The sequence below is a fragment of the Coffea eugenioides genome, chromosome 7 (assembly GCF_003713205.1).
Source record: "Coffea eugenioides isolate CCC68of chromosome 7, Ceug_1.0, whole genome shotgun sequence".
NCBI classification, from domain to species: Eukaryota; Viridiplantae; Streptophyta; class Magnoliopsida; order Gentianales; family Rubiaceae; genus Coffea; species Coffea eugenioides.
The window spans coordinates 3,029,857-3,049,980 of NC_040041.1; the positions used below are offsets into that span (position 1 = coordinate 3,029,857).

General features: G+C 38.1%; 4 protein-coding genes and 1 non-coding gene across 10 annotated transcripts; 3 read left to right on the forward strand and 2 right to left on the reverse strand.

Moving 5' to 3' along the window:
* Positions 1 to 1,872: 1,872 nt before the first annotated feature.
* Positions 1,873 to 7,629, forward strand: LOC113778852 (UPF0183 protein At3g51130). Of its 2 annotated transcripts, none has more exons than XM_027324370.1 (15): positions 1,873 to 2,237; positions 2,418 to 2,500; positions 3,406 to 3,480; positions 4,298 to 4,365; positions 4,460 to 4,565; positions 4,677 to 4,737; positions 4,827 to 4,993; positions 5,505 to 5,567; positions 5,739 to 5,786; positions 5,870 to 5,983; positions 6,080 to 6,179; positions 6,270 to 6,340; positions 6,603 to 6,707; positions 6,824 to 6,882; positions 7,418 to 7,629. In XM_027324370.1, exons 1-14 carry the CDS (start codon positions 2,141 to 2,143, stop codon positions 6,869 to 6,871), a joined length of 1,206 nt encoding a protein of 401 aa, XP_027180171.1. In that variant the 5' UTR covers positions 1,873 to 2,140; the 3' UTR covers positions 6,872 to 6,882; positions 7,418 to 7,629. The 2 variants fall into 2 exon arrangements, with proteins under 2 accessions (XP_027180171.1, XP_027180170.1); XM_027324369.1 differs by having other exon boundaries at positions 1,877 to 2,237; positions 6,270 to 6,346.
* An 875-nt stretch (positions 7,630 to 8,504) lies between these two features.
* LOC113778398 (probable pectinesterase 53) lies at positions 8,505 to 10,343 on the reverse strand. Of its 2 annotated transcripts, XM_027323800.1 has the most exons (5): positions 10,208 to 10,285; positions 9,914 to 10,131; positions 9,556 to 9,745; positions 8,981 to 9,423; positions 8,505 to 8,859 (listed from the first exon to the last, which is right to left on the reverse strand). In XM_027323800.1, exons 2-5 carry the CDS (start codon positions 10,093 to 10,095, stop codon positions 8,709 to 8,711), a joined length of 966 nt encoding a protein of 321 aa, XP_027179601.1. In that variant the 5' UTR covers positions 10,096 to 10,131; positions 10,208 to 10,285; the 3' UTR covers positions 8,505 to 8,708. The 2 variants fall into 2 exon arrangements, with proteins under 2 accessions (XP_027179601.1, XP_027179600.1); XM_027323799.1 differs by having other exon boundaries at positions 9,914 to 10,343.
* A 1,718-nt stretch (positions 10,344 to 12,061) lies between these two features.
* On the reverse strand, positions 12,062 to 12,134 carry TRNAE-CUC. Its single transcript has one exon. It is a non-coding gene; the product is annotated as a tRNA-Glu (tRNA).
* Positions 12,135 to 12,247: 113 nt separating this feature from the next.
* On the forward strand, positions 12,248 to 15,833 carry LOC113778731 (protein CHAPERONE-LIKE PROTEIN OF POR1, chloroplastic). Of its 4 annotated transcripts, none has more exons than XM_027324218.1 (5): positions 12,248 to 12,416; positions 13,584 to 13,783; positions 13,865 to 13,977; positions 14,722 to 15,166; positions 15,390 to 15,833. In XM_027324218.1, exons 2-5 carry the CDS (start codon positions 13,650 to 13,652, stop codon positions 15,538 to 15,540), a joined length of 843 nt encoding a protein of 280 aa, XP_027180019.1. In that variant the 5' UTR covers positions 12,248 to 12,416; positions 13,584 to 13,649; the 3' UTR covers positions 15,541 to 15,833. The 4 variants fall into 4 exon arrangements, with proteins under 4 accessions (XP_027180019.1, XP_027180018.1, XP_027180020.1 ...); XM_027324217.1 differs by having other exon boundaries at positions 13,600 to 13,783; XM_027324219.1 differs by having other exon boundaries at positions 13,616 to 13,783.
* A 1,353-nt stretch (positions 15,834 to 17,186) lies between these two features.
* On the forward strand, positions 17,187 to 20,066 carry LOC113778293 (fructose-bisphosphate aldolase 1, chloroplastic). Its single transcript, XM_027323646.1, has 6 exons — positions 17,187 to 17,457; positions 18,280 to 18,549; positions 18,663 to 18,772; positions 18,864 to 18,954; positions 19,035 to 19,304; positions 19,407 to 20,066. Exons 1-6 carry the CDS (start codon positions 17,281 to 17,283, stop codon positions 19,683 to 19,685), a joined length of 1,197 nt encoding a protein of 398 aa, XP_027179447.1. The 5' UTR covers positions 17,187 to 17,280; the 3' UTR covers positions 19,686 to 20,066.
* The last annotated feature ends 58 nt before the right edge of the window (positions 20,067 to 20,124 follow it).

The window sequence follows — 20,124 nt, forward strand, 5'->3', positions numbered from 1 at the left end:
ATTCAACCAAACATTAAAGCAACGGATTGGGATGTCGCACGCACGCATTGCATATTTATTTTAATTTATTAATATTGCACTTCAATACTAATATCATCGAACATCCCAATCCATTGGACAAGTTGTAGATGCAACATTTATCGTTTAAAATCTTTTACAATTGCAATAGTAAATTTTTCCATAGAAAATTTATCTTTGGAGGGTAATAATTGGGCGGGATTAAAATTTCACACTCTGCAAATTAATTAATTGGTCAAGATCAAAATTTCATACCATGCATCTGCACAGTGAATCCCTCTTGACGAAAGATCTATGGGAATATCTATTTGCTTCTTGCTTCCAAAGACTGTATTACAATTTCAATAATTGATCCGATTGGATTTTCTGTGTGCAATTGCTATAGGTAATGAGGCCAAAAGATTGATGGATTACTCAACTATTGAGCTCCACTATTTTATACGAAGAAGTGATTACCAAAGCTTTTTTTTCAAACAGATACTTTCTTATTTTTGTTTGTTGGTTTATAATAATATCTCTTCATTTTCTAGAAGTAGAAGATTGACATAACTCCATATCTCATATGTACTTTGCATGGAAAGATACATATGTTCTACATTAAACCTTCTTCTTCCAGATTTGGATCCATTAAATGCTCATCCTATGAGATAAACTCTATGGATGAAACTTTGAATATCAACAACATGAACTTAAACATTCTCAACATTCACAACTAAGATTTATAATCATTCTGCTTTTTTATTAGGAACATTCATATTCACATGATTATTAGACTTTGATCTATTTTGTCCTATATGCATTATGAACAATTCACCATGCACTTCTACAATCTATATCTATTATGCATATTATTGTGCTTTTCAATGACATGTTTTTCCATTTTTCGATCCTTAATTGTGTTACGGGCATTCTATAATATATGGCATAATTAGGCATGTAAATTTTAGAATTGTCTATCGCGCATTTGCGCCCTAGTACTGTATATAAAGTAGATGGAGAAGAGTTTGATATAAACAAATTGTGCTATTTAATATATTATCTAATTCATCATCCTAAAATGACTATCTCATTTTAACTATGACTAAGGTCACGAGAGATGAGAAGGGAGGCGAGATGAAGGAGAAGGGGTGGTAGGGAAGGGAAGGGAAGGGAAGGGAAGGAAAGAAAGAGAAAAGGAGGAAGGGAGGAAGGGAGAGAGGAAAAAATAAAAACAAGAAGGGGCGTTGTTGTAGGTGAAGGAGTCGATCAGTGGTGGCAAGGCGACGATGGTTGAAGCAAGGATAGTAGGATGGAGGAAGAAGAAGAGAAGAACCAAAGAAGATAAAAAAAGAAAGAAAAAGAAAAATCAAAAGATTTTTCAATTTCTTTGCAAAAAAATTGTTTACAAATTTCATAATAAGTGAGTTATAGTAAATTTTTATACAAATATCAAAAAAAGCTCACCATCCAGACGTAGATGGAGTAGTAGCTTCTTCACTTGATATTTAAAAAAGTTAAGAAATTTTTAGTCTAAATTCACTAAACTTGATACTGATTGTGACGTTGATTTATAAGTTACATCACTGCAATAAAATTGGAAGGTTCACGGAAGAGAATTGAAACATTTGTCACGTTTTCATGTTTGGAGGGGCAAATGAACCGTATGTATTTCGGCGAGGAAAACTTGCAATTAATCCTAAAAACAAAATGCGAAACACGACAGCAAAAAAAAAAAAAAAAAAAAAAAAGAGCAAGAACAAATTTGCAGTTTACACCAAAAACCCAAGGCAAAAGGCGAAAAAAAAAAAAAGAAAAGGAAACTGGAAATCTAGTAAGACGACACAAGCCGACAACATTTCTTGCGTAGGTTGGCAAATTACGAATCCACCGGTTCGCTGATCTCCTCCGGTCTAGCATTGCATTGCTAATAGTAGTACTAGTTTCTTCGTCCCCAGCCCAACCCAGCTCCCTTACTTAAAAGCAACCTCCCCACTCTCTCTCTCTCTCAACTGAACGATTTCTCCTGGGGAAAGCAACAGGGACTTATCCCCACAAAATCCAATCAAATATTGCCCAAACCCTGATATCACCACTTTCCAATTTCTATTCTTTATTTTAACCTAGTTCCTTTTATAATCCGAAAATGTTACAGAGACCCAGACGCAGGTGTGAGGGCACGGCCATGGGCGCAATCGTTCTCGATCTCCGCCCTGGTCTCGGCGTCGGTCCTTTCTCCCTCGGTAATTCGCTATTTTCTTTACTCTCTCTACTCAGTTATCAACCTGAAATTAGCATTGATTTCAATTTCCGAACGTGTGACGGTACTCATTGACTATTTCTTTGTTTGTAGTTTGGGATTTTCTGCTGAGTAATTTAACTCGTTTTGCTGATGCGTGATTATTTTTTGTATGACGCTTCAGGGATGCCTATTTGCGATGCCTTTGCTCAAATTGAGCAACAGCCAAACATCTATGATGTTGTTCATGTCAAGTACTACGACGAGGTTTGGCCCTTGTGGTTGCCGTGTTCTATGTGCTACGCCGTTTCAACGGGTTGACTGGGATATGCTACTTAATTACTTGTCCTACAGCAGAGTATTTCTGTCATTTGGTTTGCATGTTAGCTTTCATGTCTCTTTTATTACAGAAATATGGAGGAAAACTGATAGTAAAAAGGTTTCCTTTAGTACTTATGTAGTGAACTTTCGATCTTCTATGTATGAGAGTTGAGAGTATAGCTCCAAGATTCGAGGAGTTGGAATGTTGACCAATCATAAAATTTTTTTTATTTGGAGGTGAATCTGTTGCAGTGTCTAAAGATGTTGGCATTCGCTTTAGATATAATTGTAAATATTCACTTAGTCAGAAGAAATGCACTTTAGGTTCTTAGAAGAATTCCATTTGTCATCTTGTCGGATAGTAGTTGTTATCAGCAATCTTGTCACTGTTATTTTATATGCTATTGTCATTATTCTGTTTTGTGTGGTGGTATATCCTCATCAAGAAGTTTAAAATTTTCAGCATCCAATTAGGATCTGAGTTGAATTACTTTCTTGTTGATTGCATGTTAAAACTACATGTTATCGAGATTCATGCATGGTACATCTATTTCTGTAGTGATGGTTACCCGACAATATCCTGTGGCTGATCCTGTAAATATATGTTCATCGTTGTCCTCTGGAGAACTTTAGTCTTGTAAATAATTTTACTTTGTCTCTTGTGGTCTTTGTCAACTATTATCTGCCAATTTGGCACATCTGTAACCCAAAGTCGATTAATTGATTAAAATTTCATCTTATTGAATTCATGTTTGATTGAGTGTGTTTTTTTATCCTGTTTATTATTATTGCCTCGGCAGATATGATTATTTAGAGCTTACTTTTCTCATCTTTTATGGGTGTTGCCGCAGGAGCCTTTAAAACTTGATATTGTAATAAGCTTCCCAGATCATGGATTTCATCTCAGGTTTGATCCTTGGTCGCAGGTATTCCTTTCAAGCCTTCTGGTTAATGGCTTAATTTTGGAACCGTTCTTGTTTGTGCCAAGTCCACCAATTTGTTGGAATATGCTGTTAATGGGAATGACAGGAAAAAAGGAAAAACTAATACTAGTATAGATCTATTAACATTCCTTGGAAATGAGGTATGAGGAATTAATTGGTACTATCGGTATCTTCTACGCCTTTTCCCTTTATCTTGGGTGGCCTAAACCTTGTGATTCCTGTTGTTTAGCAGTTTATCAGTGGACAAGATGTCTAGGATTTTGTTTTAGATTCTTTATGCTATTCAGAGATAAAAACAAATTAATATCCCTTGTTAGCCATGTAGTTGTTTTGATATGTGAAGTAGATTTTTCTATACTTAGTAAAGGGACTAAGAAAATAAGCAGACATTTTTTAAAGTTATGATACATGTGTTCTTTGTAACCCCAATTCTAGACCCATTTTGGTGCAATGATGGGGTTGCTCCAGAAATCAGTTTAAAATTTTCTTTATGTCTTGTAGGCTGGTGAGCTGCAATTATGTACAGCTAAACAGGTTAAACAACTGTAAATTAAATAGGGTTCCTTTTGCTATTTATGAATTTTCTTATAGATTTCCTTAGTCTCTTCTAATAAAATTAGTTAATGTACCCATTAAGATTGCCTATTACTATCTGCATGTAATTGCACATGTCTATGGACACGAGATGTGAAATTTAGTCTGAATCAACTTGTGACCCGATTGTCCAACTTTTGTATGTTGTGCATCTAATGTTTAGGTATTATCTCTAGTTGTTGACAATAGACATAATCTTTCTCAGAGACTACGCCTCATTGAGATTTTTGATGTCAAACGCCTTCAAATGCGCTATGCCACTTCACTGATAGGGTAAGACTAAGCCCACTCTTACCTCACCCTACTCCAACCCCTCTTTTCCCCCAGCTCTCTGAACTGCTTTTCTGATGCTCATCTTTTCTTTCAGTGGACCATCTACTCTAGCTACTTTTGTTGCTGTCTATGCTCTATTTGGGCCAACATTTCCTGGAATTTATGACAAAGGACGAGGCATATATACTTTATTTTACCCCGTATGTTAAGCTATTACTTGCATTTTTCCCTTTTTCTTTGCGCAACAAGTTTTGTCTTTTTGACTTTTACTTGGAAAATCTCTGTGGGTGATATCTGGTAGCACTTTTCAGGGATTATCTTTTGCTTTCCCTATTCCATCACAATATACAGAGTGTTGTCATGAAAGAGAAGGTGCTTCATTGTAACTTCTTCTTTGAAGATTTCCAGATTCATCAATTTATATTAGCTTATAAGATATTTTCTGCTCTTTATTGTAAAAGCGGAGCTGCCGTTGGAGTTTCCAGATGGCACAACTCCTGTGACATGCCGTGTCTCAATATATGATAGTTCTACAGACAGTAAGGTTGGTGTGGGAGCCTTGATGGACAAGGCTTGTGCTCCTCCATTAGCTGCTGGAAGCCTTTACATGGAAGCAGTTCATGTTAAGGTTTGTACTCAACTGTGACCAGCATTTGCTTGTCTGCTGTACGTCTTCTCCACACTTGGTTGGAGGCATGGTCTTTTATTCTCCTCAATTTGCTTCATCTTTAAGAATTAATTGGAAATTATGTTTGGATGTACTTACTTCATTTGTCTTCTTGAAATAATGCCCTTCAGATGGTTTCCTGCCAAGGAAGAATTAAACCATCATGCAGACTTCTTAATTAACTTGTTTCACTAGGACTCTGGAGAGAACATGGCTTGCTTCAAGAGCCTGTTGTTCTGCTACTTCGGCATGGCTTGACAAGTGTTCAAATCCTATAGTTTCTTTATTAGGGATATAAATGTTTCAAAATTGAAAATTATGAGGAATATGCTACCTTGGATTCTGTTACCAGCCCTGAAATCATGTAACTTGTCAAGTATTTATTGTCAGTATAAGGTGGTTGGTTTAGAGTATTGAAGATTGTAGGGTTCCTGCAGAATTGAAACCTGACCCTTTCTATTTTGTGGTTCAGCTAGGGGAAGAAATATGGTTCACTGTTGGAGGACAGCATATTCCTTTTGGTGCCTCACCACAGGTAAGATAGGGGCATAACTATTTCTTCATGGCATGATTGGTTGTACTTCGTCTCTCTTGTCTAATTCATTTTACAATAGAAGTTGGTTGTTTCTTACCTGTCAATTACGTTGGCTGCTGGCTTATCAATACTTTTCAATTTGTTTCTCTAAATTTTCATCTGTAAATGTAGGATGTATGGACTGAATTAGGTCGACCTTGTGGAATCCATCAGAAGCAGGTGTGATCAAGTGGTGCCGTTACTTGTAATAGATTGTTAGGTCTTTTACTGTCAGGTTTAACATTGATTTTTTTAATTTACAGGTAGATCAAATGGTGATTCACTCTGCTTCAGATCCTCGGCCACGAACAACTCTCTGTGTGGATTACTTTTACAATTACTTCACTCGTGGGTTGGACATATTGTTTGATGGGCAGGTTATGTATTCTGTTTGGTTTTTCTGTACCTTTTAGATTGTTTTAAATGCATTGAATTGGTGTGGAAAAGCTCTTAGACTCGTGCTGATTTTTCAGACCCATAAGATTAAGAAGTTTGTCTTGCATACCAACTATCCTGGGCATGCAGATTTCAATTCCTACATGAAGTGCAATTTTGTTATCTATGGTTCCGATTGTGAGTAATTTCCAGTACAAGATTTTGTTTCATTTTTTCCAATTCATTTTCACAACTATTTTCTTGTCGTTAAAATTAAACTTCTTGCAGTTGGTGGGTCTTTTCATCAAGGTGAGGGCACTGCTAAACGAATGATCACACCAAGCACAAAATGGGAACAAGTTAAGGTGATTTGACTTTTAGTTCATATTCTGTGTCTGGCCCTACTGATTGGCTGCTTAATATATATTTGCTTATTTGCAAAAAGTGCTTGCTCTTTCTCATGGGATATTTTACATTGTTTTGACTGGGAAACTTCTTATACTTTTGCATGTCTTCTTTGGAATTCGATGTGTTTGCACCTCCAATTATCCAATTTCCCATTTTGTTAGTTGCTGTTTATGCTTTGATATCAAGTGGGATATTTCTAACATTATGTTGCAGGAGATCCTGGGGGACTGTGGTCGGGCAGCTATCCAGACTCAAGGCTCCACAAGCAACCCTTTTGGATCTACTTTTGTGTATGGCTACCAGAATGTTGCCTTTGAGGTGATTATTTTGAAATTGATAGGTGATATTTTATATTTGAAGTCTTTACAACAAAGCTTAGTTCCTGGACTGATATTATAAACAATGTTGGCTTAATATATTTTGCTTCTTTGCAGGTCATGAAGAATGGTTATCTTGCAACTGTGACTCTCTTTCAATCATGATGATATCTCTGGTGTGTGACTTCTGTGCATCCTTTGGAATGCTGTTCTAGACATACTAGATGTTCCTGTTTCCTACCTTTGACACGAATTTATTGGTGATTCTGCTCCTTTGTGGAGATTCTTTGATATTTGTGTGTGTAGTAAATGAACGGAATGCATAGTGCTTCTGTTTGAAATATCCTGCCTCAAATGCATGCATAATTCATATGTTTAAGTTTCTCAAAGAAACATTACATGGAATTATGTCGCTGTGGTAACGAATGGGAGTTAAGGGTATTTGCAATGGTATCGCTACTTGAATGCATGAAAGTAAAGTATCTATAATAGTAAATATCAAAATACATCAATAGCACGCATACTGTGACTAACACTGTAAATAAATGTGACTAACACTGTAAATAAATGTGGGTGTTTGAAGGAATGTGTGCATTTTTATTTGAATGTACTTTTCTATGTTGTAAAGTTATCTTTTCTAATTATAATTCTACTAATCTGGGGTATAGTTGCAGAATTTTCATTTAATTTGGGGGTGATCTCATTGTGCAGGGTTATGTACAGTCCCCTTGGCGCTGAAGATTGAAGATTGAATTTACTCTTTATGACTATGTTGATGGCTAATGCTGATGTACAGTTTTATGTCTAAAATTGTATAGTTGATTTGTAATGTTACCGTATGTAAATACCGGACATGGATATCAGAAAATGTAAATACTTTAATAGCTATGATGCTTTGCTGATGGCTCAGCTTAATTGAATTATGCTAATTGCTGTTGTAGGATTTTGCTGGGGGGCTGGTACACAATTGTCTGACCCTTGCTGATTGATAACCTTGGCAACTGTTGGTCAATGGGAAGTTGTCTGTCTGATATATTTTTTCAGTTCTTTTCCATGATCTTAATCTCTGGGATTGTGGATCCTTGAAGAAAGTGAATTTAGTTGCCTGGTGTTGTGATGATGTCTTTTGAGTGCTGGGAAGGGATGGGCGGTTAATAGTCTGCAGGGATGTTAGATGTTTCAGTTATAAAGGGTGACATAATAAACATTCATTCTGAAAACAACTGGGAAGGAGGAAAAGAAAAGGAAAAAATAAAATCCAACCCCAGGGCTTAGGCCTAGATTGAACTATATGAAATTTGATTATACAGCAAAACCTGATCGTCGTCAATCGGTTTTTGTCATGCGAAGTTGCGCTGTAGTGTGTTCGAGCTTACAGCACAGCTTGTAAAAGATGTTCAATCCAATGGTGACTTTTGATTGGCCTTCGAAACCTAATTATGTACTAGCGGCGTTTGCGGTGGGCAGTGGAGCTTATGCTTCGTGAAAGATGCTAGTTTTTTTTTCCCTAGGTGGCCGGTTCGGATGCTCGAACAATTTACATTGGAGATGAGCAATGAAAAACAAGAAACCGCAGCGGTGAAACTTGCAAAGACGACAAAAAGAATGCAAGGTAGTCAAGTTACAGCTGATTTTATGGATATGTTAGGTAGTCCGGTAGAACAGCGCCATATTCATTCTGCGGATGGTGGTGATGGAGGAATTAAGAAACCAGTTGATATTTAATTAATTAATTAATTTTTTTTTCTGGAAAGTAGATGAAGATGAGAGTAGGATCCAAATATTAGCAGCAAAATCTTTTACTTTTTTTTTTTTTTTTTGGGGAAAGAAAATGGTGAACTTAGTCCACTAGAAATCTCAACAGAGACGAGGCAAACATTTCTAGTAAAAAATTTGGGGTCTGCGTTAAGCTTAATGAGGATGGATCCACATTGCTATCTGCTCTAGCAAATGCTTATGCTCAAAGGGCCGACGTGGTCAGCTGCTGGAAAACTGAAAATCATCACAAATTCGCGAGCCATTCGCGGCCATCAATGAAGCTCAGCGAAATAAACGGCTTAGCTTCTTGTTGAGTTAGTTCTCTGGACCATGAGACCCTTCCTCCGAAATTTGCCCCGGGTCCCGAACACTTGAATTGCCCATAAAACACAGTCCTGCAGAAGTCTGCATCCGTTAGAATTCACAATATTCCTAGCCGAGAAGATAAAAAAGGAAAATTGACCATAATTTCAGTCCTTAAATAGTGAGAGAGATGAGGGTTGGCAATTGGCATACATTTCCCTGTTTTTGTCTCCCCAGTTGTACCATCCTCTTGGGGTGATGATCTTATCCATGTAGGTATAAGCAAAGACTACTCTAGAGAAAGACCCCCAGGCCCTCCCCAAGTAGAGTGCCCCTGAACCTGTCACCTTGCAGTTAACGAAAGAGAAGCCAGTTTCCTCCAGCATACTCTCTCGTTTTTGGGCAGTCAAGGCCCCATAGCTCTTTGTTTTAGCACGAAGATGACAACTCTCATAGAGCGAGAGCCCGTCCCCGAATATGAAATCAACAGAACCTTGAATGTAGCAGTCTCTGAAGTAGTGCCTGCCCTTGTGATCATAAAGGGTGTCCTGTGCTCCGATGAATCTGCAGCCTATGAAAGCTGCCGTGTCAGCTGAAATTCTGAGCGCTACTGCCTGTTTACCTAGCGCCCCTGATGGCGGTGGGGGCGCTTTATTCTGTCACAAACCAATCCAATACTTCAAATTCAGTCAATTTGCTATTTACTGCCGGTTTCTTCTTGTCAAGAAATTCGCATTTCACACAATATGACTTGGCTCTTGCAAATTTATGCTTGGAATTTTGCTGACCTTAAAGGTGATGTCTTTTGCAATGAAATAGGGAGCATTAACGGCAAATGTCGCAGAGGCGTAAGTTCCCAGTGGCTGCCCATTTGGTCCCTTCCCCTCTGCTGTGTCGTTCCACTGGATGATCGTCTCGCCTGCACCTGCTCCTTCCAGGCTAACATAAGCCATAGTCGCCGGAATCTCAATTTTCTCTCTGCATTGTCCCGTTTAACCCAAATCCCACGTGTAGTTTAATTTCCAGTAGACGTGCATTATTTATAAGAGAACAAATTTGGTTATAGAGCCTTAAAAAAAAGAAAATAGACAGCACAACGAAATGCAAAATCCTCCATGTGAAGAATGTGTCAAAATTAAATCTTACTTGTAAGTCCCTGAACTAACAGAAATGATCACTCGACAATTATTGATAATTGGGATGGCATTGATGGCCTTCTGCACCGTAGTATAATCTCCCAATCTTGGATTTTTATGCACTTTAATCTTCTTGCAAGGGGTAAATTGATTCTTCACTTCCTCGAAAACAGAATGATTGAGAGAGCCCATCTTTCGCAGCCAATTTCCATAGGCATCCTCAGTAATCTGCAACTCATTAGAGGCACGGTGGAAATAGGAAGCAAAAGAATCTCCACAAGTAATAAGTAAAATTAGCACGTACAACTTCAGTCTCATGATTGCACCAGCTGCTGGCCAGTGTTGAACTTCAAGAATTCTAGTCTTGGGCATTTACTAGCGGATAAGGTACAACTATGAAGCTGAAAGGTTGGAGAAACAGAAGAATTACTAATGTTTCAGGCAATTATAGAAAGTGGAAGAAGTAGCTATTAGCTAAGCTAGCTGCCCTTGTATTTACTGACTATATATAATAAAACGATTGGCCTAGAAAGGGAGAGAAGAGAAAGGCATGCAGAGGAGAATCTGGCATGTAGTGGCTGTATCGATCAACATATTATCTCTTCTTGCCTTACCATTGCCCTCGATGGCTGGCTGACCGACTGACCAACAGTAGTGTTTTCTAGTGTGTGTTTTTTTGTCTGTTAGGAGCTTGGGGGACGTGAGGATTGTGCACAAGACAAGCATTAAGAAACTCACATGGCCATCCAACTTTAGGCCACACAAATATATAATTCGTCCATAAACATTCTCTGAGATAAAAGAATTAATTGTTCTCCATGACTTTGATGTTCATCTACAATACGAGATATTGGTTTCCAAATTGCTAATACACTAGTATTGAGTGTTGGATTCCATTAATGGCAGCATATGATTGTACAGCAGGAATGTTGACGAAAATTAGAAGCAAGAAACAGAAAACCTGTGCTTATGGGTCCGGACTCCGGATACAGAAAGATGAGTAGTGCAAGTTAGAGACGCGATAATTGTTTTCTTTCCCCAGTGTTGTAGTAGTCGGGAGACACGAAAAGAAAATTGTGCAGTTTTCTCGGATTAGACAAGTGCAATCATATGTATTCTATGAATAAATGCAATAACATCTGGAGCAAATAAGGCTAAGGTTGTAATGTCATAGGAAAAAGAAAATGAAGGGAGACGGTATTGAGGCAAAATTTACTCTTGCCGGTGAGATTGTCCCTCATTTCTTTAGACTTCCGACTGTAGCATACCACGAGTTGAGGTGCATCCCGTGACACTGCCAAGTCCTTGTGCTTTAGTTTTCCATCATGGTTGGCAACACGAATTGCGCACCGTCGCCCAGAGAGAGAGAGAGAGAGAGTTGATGTTTTATCATAGGATCATTTTTTTTTAACTTTATGACTTTAACATTTTTTAAAAAACATTTATAACTATAAAGTACTTACCCAAAGTATGAAAAAAGAGAGAAACGAAACGAAACGTGTTGACATAAAAAAAAAAAAGATTCATATGAAATGTGGGTGTTAACAATTATTTAGTATCCAATTGCCGAAGATTTTCCAAGAATAGCATAAGCTAGTTTCCAAACTCTCTTCTTTACGATTCTTTTCATGTCATACTGTATTTATCCCGTTCATTAGTACGGAATAGTTTTTACTGTTAATTATGAATTGATGCAATTCATAACTAATTGATTAAATATATTCTTACATATTATTCAAATTGATGTCAAAAAACTATTGTATTCCAAATACTTAACTACCATATTAGTAGTTAAAAACTTTTATATGCATTTTAATATAATATGATAATTTTTTGTTAAATATTATAAAGCATAAGAAGATAGCAAGTATTCTTTTGAGACACAAATTAAAATTTACAATGATTATTCGCCCACCTTTATTTACTTTTAGTTAACAATTTATTTATTCATGAATGATATATTGGTTTCTAAAAAATTTAATGAATTTATCAATGTAATAACTAAACTCACACTAAACAAAGCTACCATATATAGATAAAAAGAATAATTTAAATTTATTGAAAGAGAAAGAAGTCGAAATAAGAAATTATAAGCAAAATTGATTGAAAAAGAGCTAAATGCAAAAATGGGTATTCATCCAAAAAAAACAAAACACTTTTCCGTTGCCGGGACTCGAACCCGGGTCTTTCGGGTGAGAGCCGAATATCCTAACCATCTAGACTACAACGGAATGCCTGTCCGAGGAATGAAAATCAAGAATTGGAAGGAGATGATAGACGAACCCTCTTGCCTGCAGTGCGGCTATGCCTCTCCCTCCTTTACAAATTACACCTCTTCCTCCTCCTCCTCCTCGTTTTCCTATCCGTTGCTCGAACTTAAAAACAACCGGCGGGCTGTCCCTCTCCTGAACTAACTGATAATTAACGTTGTCATCATCATGATCTCTACTACTTAGTACTTCTATTATCTGAACCAAAAGTTAACTACCATTTCTCTACTCTATTGCTACCAGGTACTGAATTCTTCCTCTTTTTTTTTTTTGACTTCCATTCACTCCCGCCCTAACTATCTGTCGATTCTGATACAAATAATAGTAGTATCTATTAAATCAATGGGGTATAGAGGAAAGTTGGGATTTTTTTTTTGGGTTGGAAACCTTTTTATATTTCTTTTTCTTTTTTGTTAATTTTAGAGCTTCAACTGAGAAAAGAGCAAAGCTACATGGAGTTTTTGCTAGTGCACCCCCCCCCCCCCCCACACACACACACAAACAAAAAAAAAAACCCTCTACCATAATTTGTATCGTTTTTGAGTTTCTACATTTAGTTGGCACTTGTGAGTTGGAGTTGATTGATAAGGACTTCTGGAACCGGGGCAAAGGCATGTCATAATTGCGAAAGATCTTATCTTGGATGGAATGAACGGGGTGCAAATTCAATCTGCTGATTATCCAGAGTACAAATTGTTGTGGGACTCCATTGCATCTATGCTGAAAACATCGATACTGGAAGGGAAAGAATGTGTATTTTTATTAAGCATGATCGCAGCTGCTAGGTTTCAGTGTGTCCCCAGATTGTAAAAGGTTTACCATGTACAGAAGCTCCAGATTGTAAAAGGTTTACTATGTACAGAAGCTTACATTTGAGGGGATCATCTACCATGTAGTATACCACATTTGTGGTATCTGATGGTTTTTTTTTTTTTTTCTTAAGCATTCACTTAATTGCAAGGACAACAGGATGGCTTGACTTGTGCAAGGATTTGGTTCCTGGGTACGGGCATTAGATTGAACTAGTAATGTTAGTTATCCTCTTTCTGACATGTCAAACAGACCAAGAGGAATGTAAGATTACTGATTTTGACTAGAAGAGGTCGATACAAGTTTCTAGATAGACTGATTGGGCATTTTTTTGTCTTTGAAATGGTCACGGTATTCATTCTTTTGCTCCTTCTTCTTGTTTTACTTTTGCTTTGAGTCCTAATTTTCTCCTTTTATTTTCTAGTTTCTATAGGAAGTTACATCATTTTTTTCAGGACACACCTCATTTCTTGAGGTTCAAGTGGAAGTATATTGCAGCTTTGTTTGACCAATCGATATTCTGATCTTTCATCGTCTGTGTAATTGTTTTCCTCACTAAAATTAGGCTATGAAAATGCATGTTATTTGCTTATATTGCAGACTTTCATTTACGCAGGACATATTAAACGCAGGATAGTTATTTGAGAGAGCTATCAGGGCATCTAAATGATGACACTGTCTGGATTAACTGGTTGCCCCTTGAGATATAAGCTTCAGATACCTGCCCGCAGTCCAGTGCATCGAGAACGAGCTTCATTGTCTTCCCCTGTTCAATCTGTGGAATTTTTCTGTAAGCAAAGGTATTGACATACTCCATTGAATACAGATTAATGAGGGATAATCCCGTGCATATTATTGTTTATGTTGTTTCAACCATGCAGAGGTAGTAGTAACTGGGCTACTTCCACACAGAGATGTGGGCTACAAAGAATTCCTTTAGTGAGGTGTACAATGGATGCTTCATCCTATGGTGATGCAGCCAATGGTTCTAGTGGTAATGTGGACGTTCTAACCATCTTTGTTAACTGATGCATTTAATTACTTCTCTTTTCTCTCTCTTGCTGGAGATGTGAATTTAATTTTTGTATCAATGTTTTTAAATCTAGACTATTGAGTGATCTAGTCATTGACTTTTGCTGATATGATTGCCCCTCTTAGTTTTACCCAATTGCAAAAATTTTGTTAAGAAGAAAATGTAATTCAGTTTGTTTGAATAGTTGCCTACATGCCTGTATAAACTATTTCTTCTCCAGTTATGTTTGGTTGTGAATCTGGCAGTGGTATATGAACTGCTTTTGTTGCATTGTTGGACTACCCATGGTGCATTTACCTGGTTATTGGTGTGCAGATATTGATGTTAAGGAATGTTAGATCTGCACACCGATTAGTGATTTCTTTAACTAACAGATTGAGGTCTTCAGCCTGTATGGACAGTGGCTTGTCGTGAAATCTCCACATTTTCATCCTTGATGTTGTAAAGCCAGATGCTTTCTCGTTTGTTTTCATATCTTAGATGGTATTCTTGTACATGGTGCTGGTAATCTGTGGTGGCACTTCTGTTGCTTTTGATACTAAATTACCCTATTAAGATTTACAACTCTATACTTGCAAAGTTTGTTCTCCTACACTTCTGTGCCTTTTGATATATCTAGTCCTGATTATTATCTTCCTGTTGTGACTATTTGAGTGATCTTGCATCTGAAAATCTTAATCTTGTATTTGGCTTTTTAAATTGCAGCTATCTTTCCCAGAATCAATGTTAGGGATCCATACAAACTACTTGGAATCAGTAGGGAAGCTTCTGCAGATGAAATTCAAAGTGCAAGGATCTTCCTAATACAGAGATATGGTGACCATAAGCCAAGTGTGGATGCAATTGAATCAGCCCATAACAAGATAATTATGCAAAAGTTTAATGAAAGGAAGAACCCAAAACTCAACATTAAGAAAAAGTTTAGGGAGATAACTCAATCTCGGTATGTGCAGGCTGTGACAAGCAGGTTCCGAACTCCTCCCACAAGTCTCATCATTAAGACTTCAATCACATTTGTACTTCTTGGAGTTCTTACGGTGCTCTTTCCTACCGAAGAAGGTCCGACAGTTCAGGTTGCTCTTTCCCTAATCATTACCATGTATCTCATATATGATCGGCTGAAGAGCAAACTTTGGGCTTTTGCTTATGGGTATGTTACATTGCCATACTCTACAATGAAACTTGTTACCATTTTAAGCTGGTCCGTGATTACATATTTTGTTTCTTGGATCGTTTCTCTACTTGATTGTCCTGAATGAAAATGAAAAATAATTCCTGAATTTCCACAATGACTTTTTGGTCTCCTTTCTTTTTCCTGTTTTGAATTTCTCTGAGTTGATTGCTAAAATAAGCTTAATGCTACCATGTTTCAGGGCTGGAACTTTTGTTCTCTCCTGGTTTGTGGGGACATTCTTGATGGTTTCTGTGATCCCACCTATATTCAAAGGACTAAGAAGTTTGGAAGTGACGACTTCATTGATAAGCTATGTCTTCCTATGGATTGCTTCTACTTACCTTAGATAGCGCTGACTTTGAAACAACTTCACAATTTTGTCAGGGAAAAAGTATCTTAGTTTTTTATGTGATTCTTTGGTTTGGATTTTAAAATATACTAGTTCCATTTAGTGAATGAGTAGAGAATGGAAAATTTCTTGCTTGTTGAATTCTGAAACACTTGTAATTCTTCACTTACCACCACTTCTTGATTGATGAGCGCCAAGCAGTTATGAGATCATTTCTGCTGTTGAAATTCTTGATCCCGTAACAATGCAGTCAATGGTTTAGATTTATCAAGAAATTGGATTGATGCAGCTTAATATTATTCCCTGGAATTTACTTGGACTGGGCTATTGCACTGGCGTAATCCACTGTAAACAGAAACACGCACATGCATGCCCCCTGGCGCTTACACATGCATGGATCATTGATCCGTGTGGAGCTCTACATTCCGTCTCTATTTGTCTCTCCAGCAATATAATTGAATGGTTCGAAGCATAGGCTTGTGAAATTTGGGGGGACCATGGTCAGACTCATCCTCCCTGTCCATAAAGGTTCCTCAGATGTTCTTTAAGAATGGTTTGCCTTCGTCTCTCACCCTTACTTTTTGTGAAGACAAACTTCAATCAACTGGCAGATCTTTTTGAGCACAATTGACCGAGAATGATGCCCTGATTGTTGTTTGAGTTCTTGTATTCTTGTTAGAACCTGTCCACGAATGACTAGCGATGGGAAAGGCATAAAAACGACTGCAATCAGGCAGAGAAAGGTGCAGAAGATTTTCTATTTGCCATTTTGCTGAGATTTTTATTAGGGCCCAGCTAGATGTCGAAGTCTTGGCCATTCTATGCCGGTTACATACAGTAATCATGGGCACACTCTGGCAATTCTATGGCGTTTGAGAAAATGGCACGACGGGCTTTGTTTGTATCACTGAAAATTGTGAAAAAAGTACAGAAGGGCGGAAAAAAAACTGCAAAATGTGGCTGGTAGGGTTGCACAAGCGAAGGAAGATAAGTGAAAGGTTTTCAATTCGAAATCTCTCACTTACATTAAAATAAAAAAAAAAACTTCCATATTTCTTAGCAGCATTGAAAGTTCAGAAATTAATGTTCTATTCTTTTTCGGTGAACTTAGCCTATGCCTAGTTTTATTTTGTTCCGTCTTGCAACATTTGAGACAATCCTCTCCATTTAAAAAATGAATGTCCAAAGATTCCCCGATTGTTTTGTTTTGAGATTACACATTTGAAGAAGCTAGAGTTCGGGTCGCAGTTTTACTCCAATTCAGACTGTAGAGTGCATGAGAATGAGAGCCTCGAGAGTCTAGTTTAATGGGACCTCCAATTCACTGGCCTATAATCTAAGTTCCCCAAAAGGCCAAAAACCAAACCATGTTTTCTCCAACTAGTTGTGGCTTGTCACGTAGCCAGTCCTAATTTTTTTCTGGTCTTGCCATTTCTCGGTTATCATAAGCATGACATGCATCCAAACAAAAGAAAAAACTCGAAGCACAGAAAAACCAAGCCATCAATTCCACAAGATCTAATGCCTGGAGCCAAGTCAGAAAATTATCACCCCACTTGGCACACATTGATTGGTAAACAGATTATGGCCTCAAAACACATATCTCACTAGAACTATATAAGTTGTGATTAGAACTATGTGGCCATGCTAAATTTGTTAGCCCATAAATCCTGTAGCAGTTCTTGAGGAGAGTCATAAGTGATAATTCTAATCTTTTTGGTCCAAGAAGACTGAAAGAGAAATGGCAGCATCAGCATCTCTCCTAAAGTCTTCTCCAGTCCTTGACAAGTCTGAGCTCTTGAAGGGTCAGGCCCTGCGCCAGCCTTCTGCAGTTTCTGTTGTGCGGTGCCAACCAGTTTCCTCATCTTCACTCACCGTGCGTGCTAGCTCCTATGCTGATGAGCTTGTCAAAACCGCGGTACGTGGAACATCACCTCTTGTTTATTGTTGGCTAGCTGTTATTACATGCATCAAAGTTTCAATGATTCAATGGAGTAGAGGGGCTAATTCTATGTAAAAAAATGTAAAGCATTTACACTTAAATGTACGAGTCATAATTTTGTTTTTTGGGTTGGTTCTGTATTAGTCATATTTGCATCAATCTAGCAATTTAGTTGGGGTTCTCATCATTAACCGTGAATGCTAAGTAGCTGAAGAAAGGAATTGCTTGGAAGAATTTTAGTTTGAAAGCTGAATGTGAAGAATCCAGCCTTTTTTAAGTTTACTGAAGTATTCCAAAAACTTTTCACTATCCAATATCTCGATCTTGTTAATTAGATTTTGAGATGGTACGTGGAATTATATCAGTGAAGTCTGAAGTTGCACATTTAGGAGCAACAGAGGAAAAGCAAATTAGAATAGTGAAGAAGAAGATCACGACATGTATGCAAAAGGAACAAAAGATGTACGAGGCTGTAAAAGCCCAAGCCCGGTGAAGTTGATTTAGGTCCTTTCCGTTCTGAACCTTTTTCGTCTTTTAAATGAAATTGAAGCAGACTTTAGAGCACTGCGCCTCGCAATTAAGATGGTTACTCTAGAAACAGTAGAAAAATGCATGAATCTGACAAAACTTGAGCATCTCCAATGATTAAGACTATTTAATTGAAGTTCAAGAATCCGTGCAGGTAGTTCTTTTGAGCTTTTATGTTAGTTGAATTGACTGGTAAAGTCAGTGAAGCATGAAAATGATACTTGTGTAAGGATACTTAATCCTATCTTACTAATAACCATAATTTTTCAGAAAACTGTTGCATCTCCTGGTCGTGGAATTTTGGCCATGGACGAGTCAAATGCCACCTGCGGCAAGCGCCTGGCCTCCATCGGCTTGGAGAACACAGAGGCCAACCGCCAAGCATACCGTACCCTACTTGTGACCGCTCCTGGACTTGGTCAGTACATCTCAGGCGCCATCCTCTTTGAGGAGACGCTCTACCAGTCCACAGTCGATGGCAAGAAGATAGTTGACATACTTGTTGAACAAAATATTGTTCCTGGTATCAAGGTTGACAAGGTAAGATATGCTTTTTTCTTAATCAATCATTTCAGGGAACGAGAATAAGTCATATTTCAGGTGTTCCGTAATCATCTCTGATTTATTAAAAAGCTGGATGGTGATTGCTACAGGGTCTAGTTCCTCTTGCTGGCTCAAACAATGAATCTTGGTGCCAAGGTCTTGATGGCCTCGCCTCCCGCTCTGCAGCATACTATCAGCAGGGTGCTCGGTTTGCTAAATGGTACAGAATACAGATTCTTAGCAATTTATCAAACTACCTTGATGTAATTTTAACTCGTCAAGTTAATTCATGGTATCATCTAAACTCGTAGGCGTACCGTCGTGAGCATTCCCAATGGTCCATCTGCACTTGCAGTTAAGGAAGCAGCATGGGGTCTTGCCCGCTATGCAGCCATCTCCCAGGTATCGGATTTTTGACTGATGGTGTAACCTCTTACTATGTAAATCATAAGTCAACTTTTAATGAATTAATTAACTTTTAGGACAATGGGTTGGTCCCAATTGTTGAGCCAGAGATCTTGCTTGATGGTGAGCATGGAATTGAGAGGACTTTTGAAGTTTCCCTGAAGGTGTGGGCTGAGGTTTTCTTCTACCTGGCCGAGAACAATGTCCTGTTTGAGGGTATCCTCTTGAAGCCTAGCATGGTTACTCCTGGAGCAGAGTGCAAAGATAAGGCCACACCAGAGCAAGTTGCTGATTACACCCTCAGGCTCCTTAAGAGAAGAATACCGCCTGCTGTCCCTGGAATCATGGCAAGTTTTGACAAATTATATTGGTTAACAACCCGTAGGCTATTAATTTTAAGATCATAATCAGATTTGTCCCTGATTCTTTAATATCTTTGCCATCCGCAGTTTTTGTCTGGGGGGCAATCTGAAGTGGAGGCAACTCTGAACTTAAATGCCATGAACCAAGCACCCAACCCATGGCATGTGTCTTTCTCATATGCCAGAGCTCTTCAGAACACATGCCTCAAAACCTGGGGAGGAAGACCCGAAAATGTCAAGGCAGCTCAGGAAACTTTGCTAATTCGAGCCCAGGCCAATTCTCTTGCTCAGCTTGGCAAATACACAGGGGAGGGAGAGTCTGAGGAGGCCAAGAAAGGAATGTTTGTCAAAGGGTACGTCTACTAAGCTGTCTGAAACAAACTGCAGACTATTGCTTATGAAGCTTAGTGTATTGCCATGAAACGCAGAGGGGTGCTTGTAGCCCTTGAAGCCTGTTATTTCGCTTGACAATGTACTTGATAGCAGTCTATCTAATTCTTCTTGTTAGAGTCAATTTTGTGTGAAAGCGTTGGATAGAAACTCCTATTTGTTTTTTGTACACCTTTCAGAGGTTCAGGTCAAAACTGTTGCTCTTCTTGACTCCAAAACAGTAAAGGAGGGGGAAAAAGAGAGAGAGGGAGAAAGAGAAAACACAAAGCCTTGCTCTTCATCTGATTTAGGGTCTGTCCATCTGACTCTTCCAATCCTACTTATAAATCCTTCGAATGTAGCCTATATCCTTTAGTATAAGATGTTCATTCTATAACTTGTTTAGAGCATGATAGGTCGTTGTAGCATGACCGGA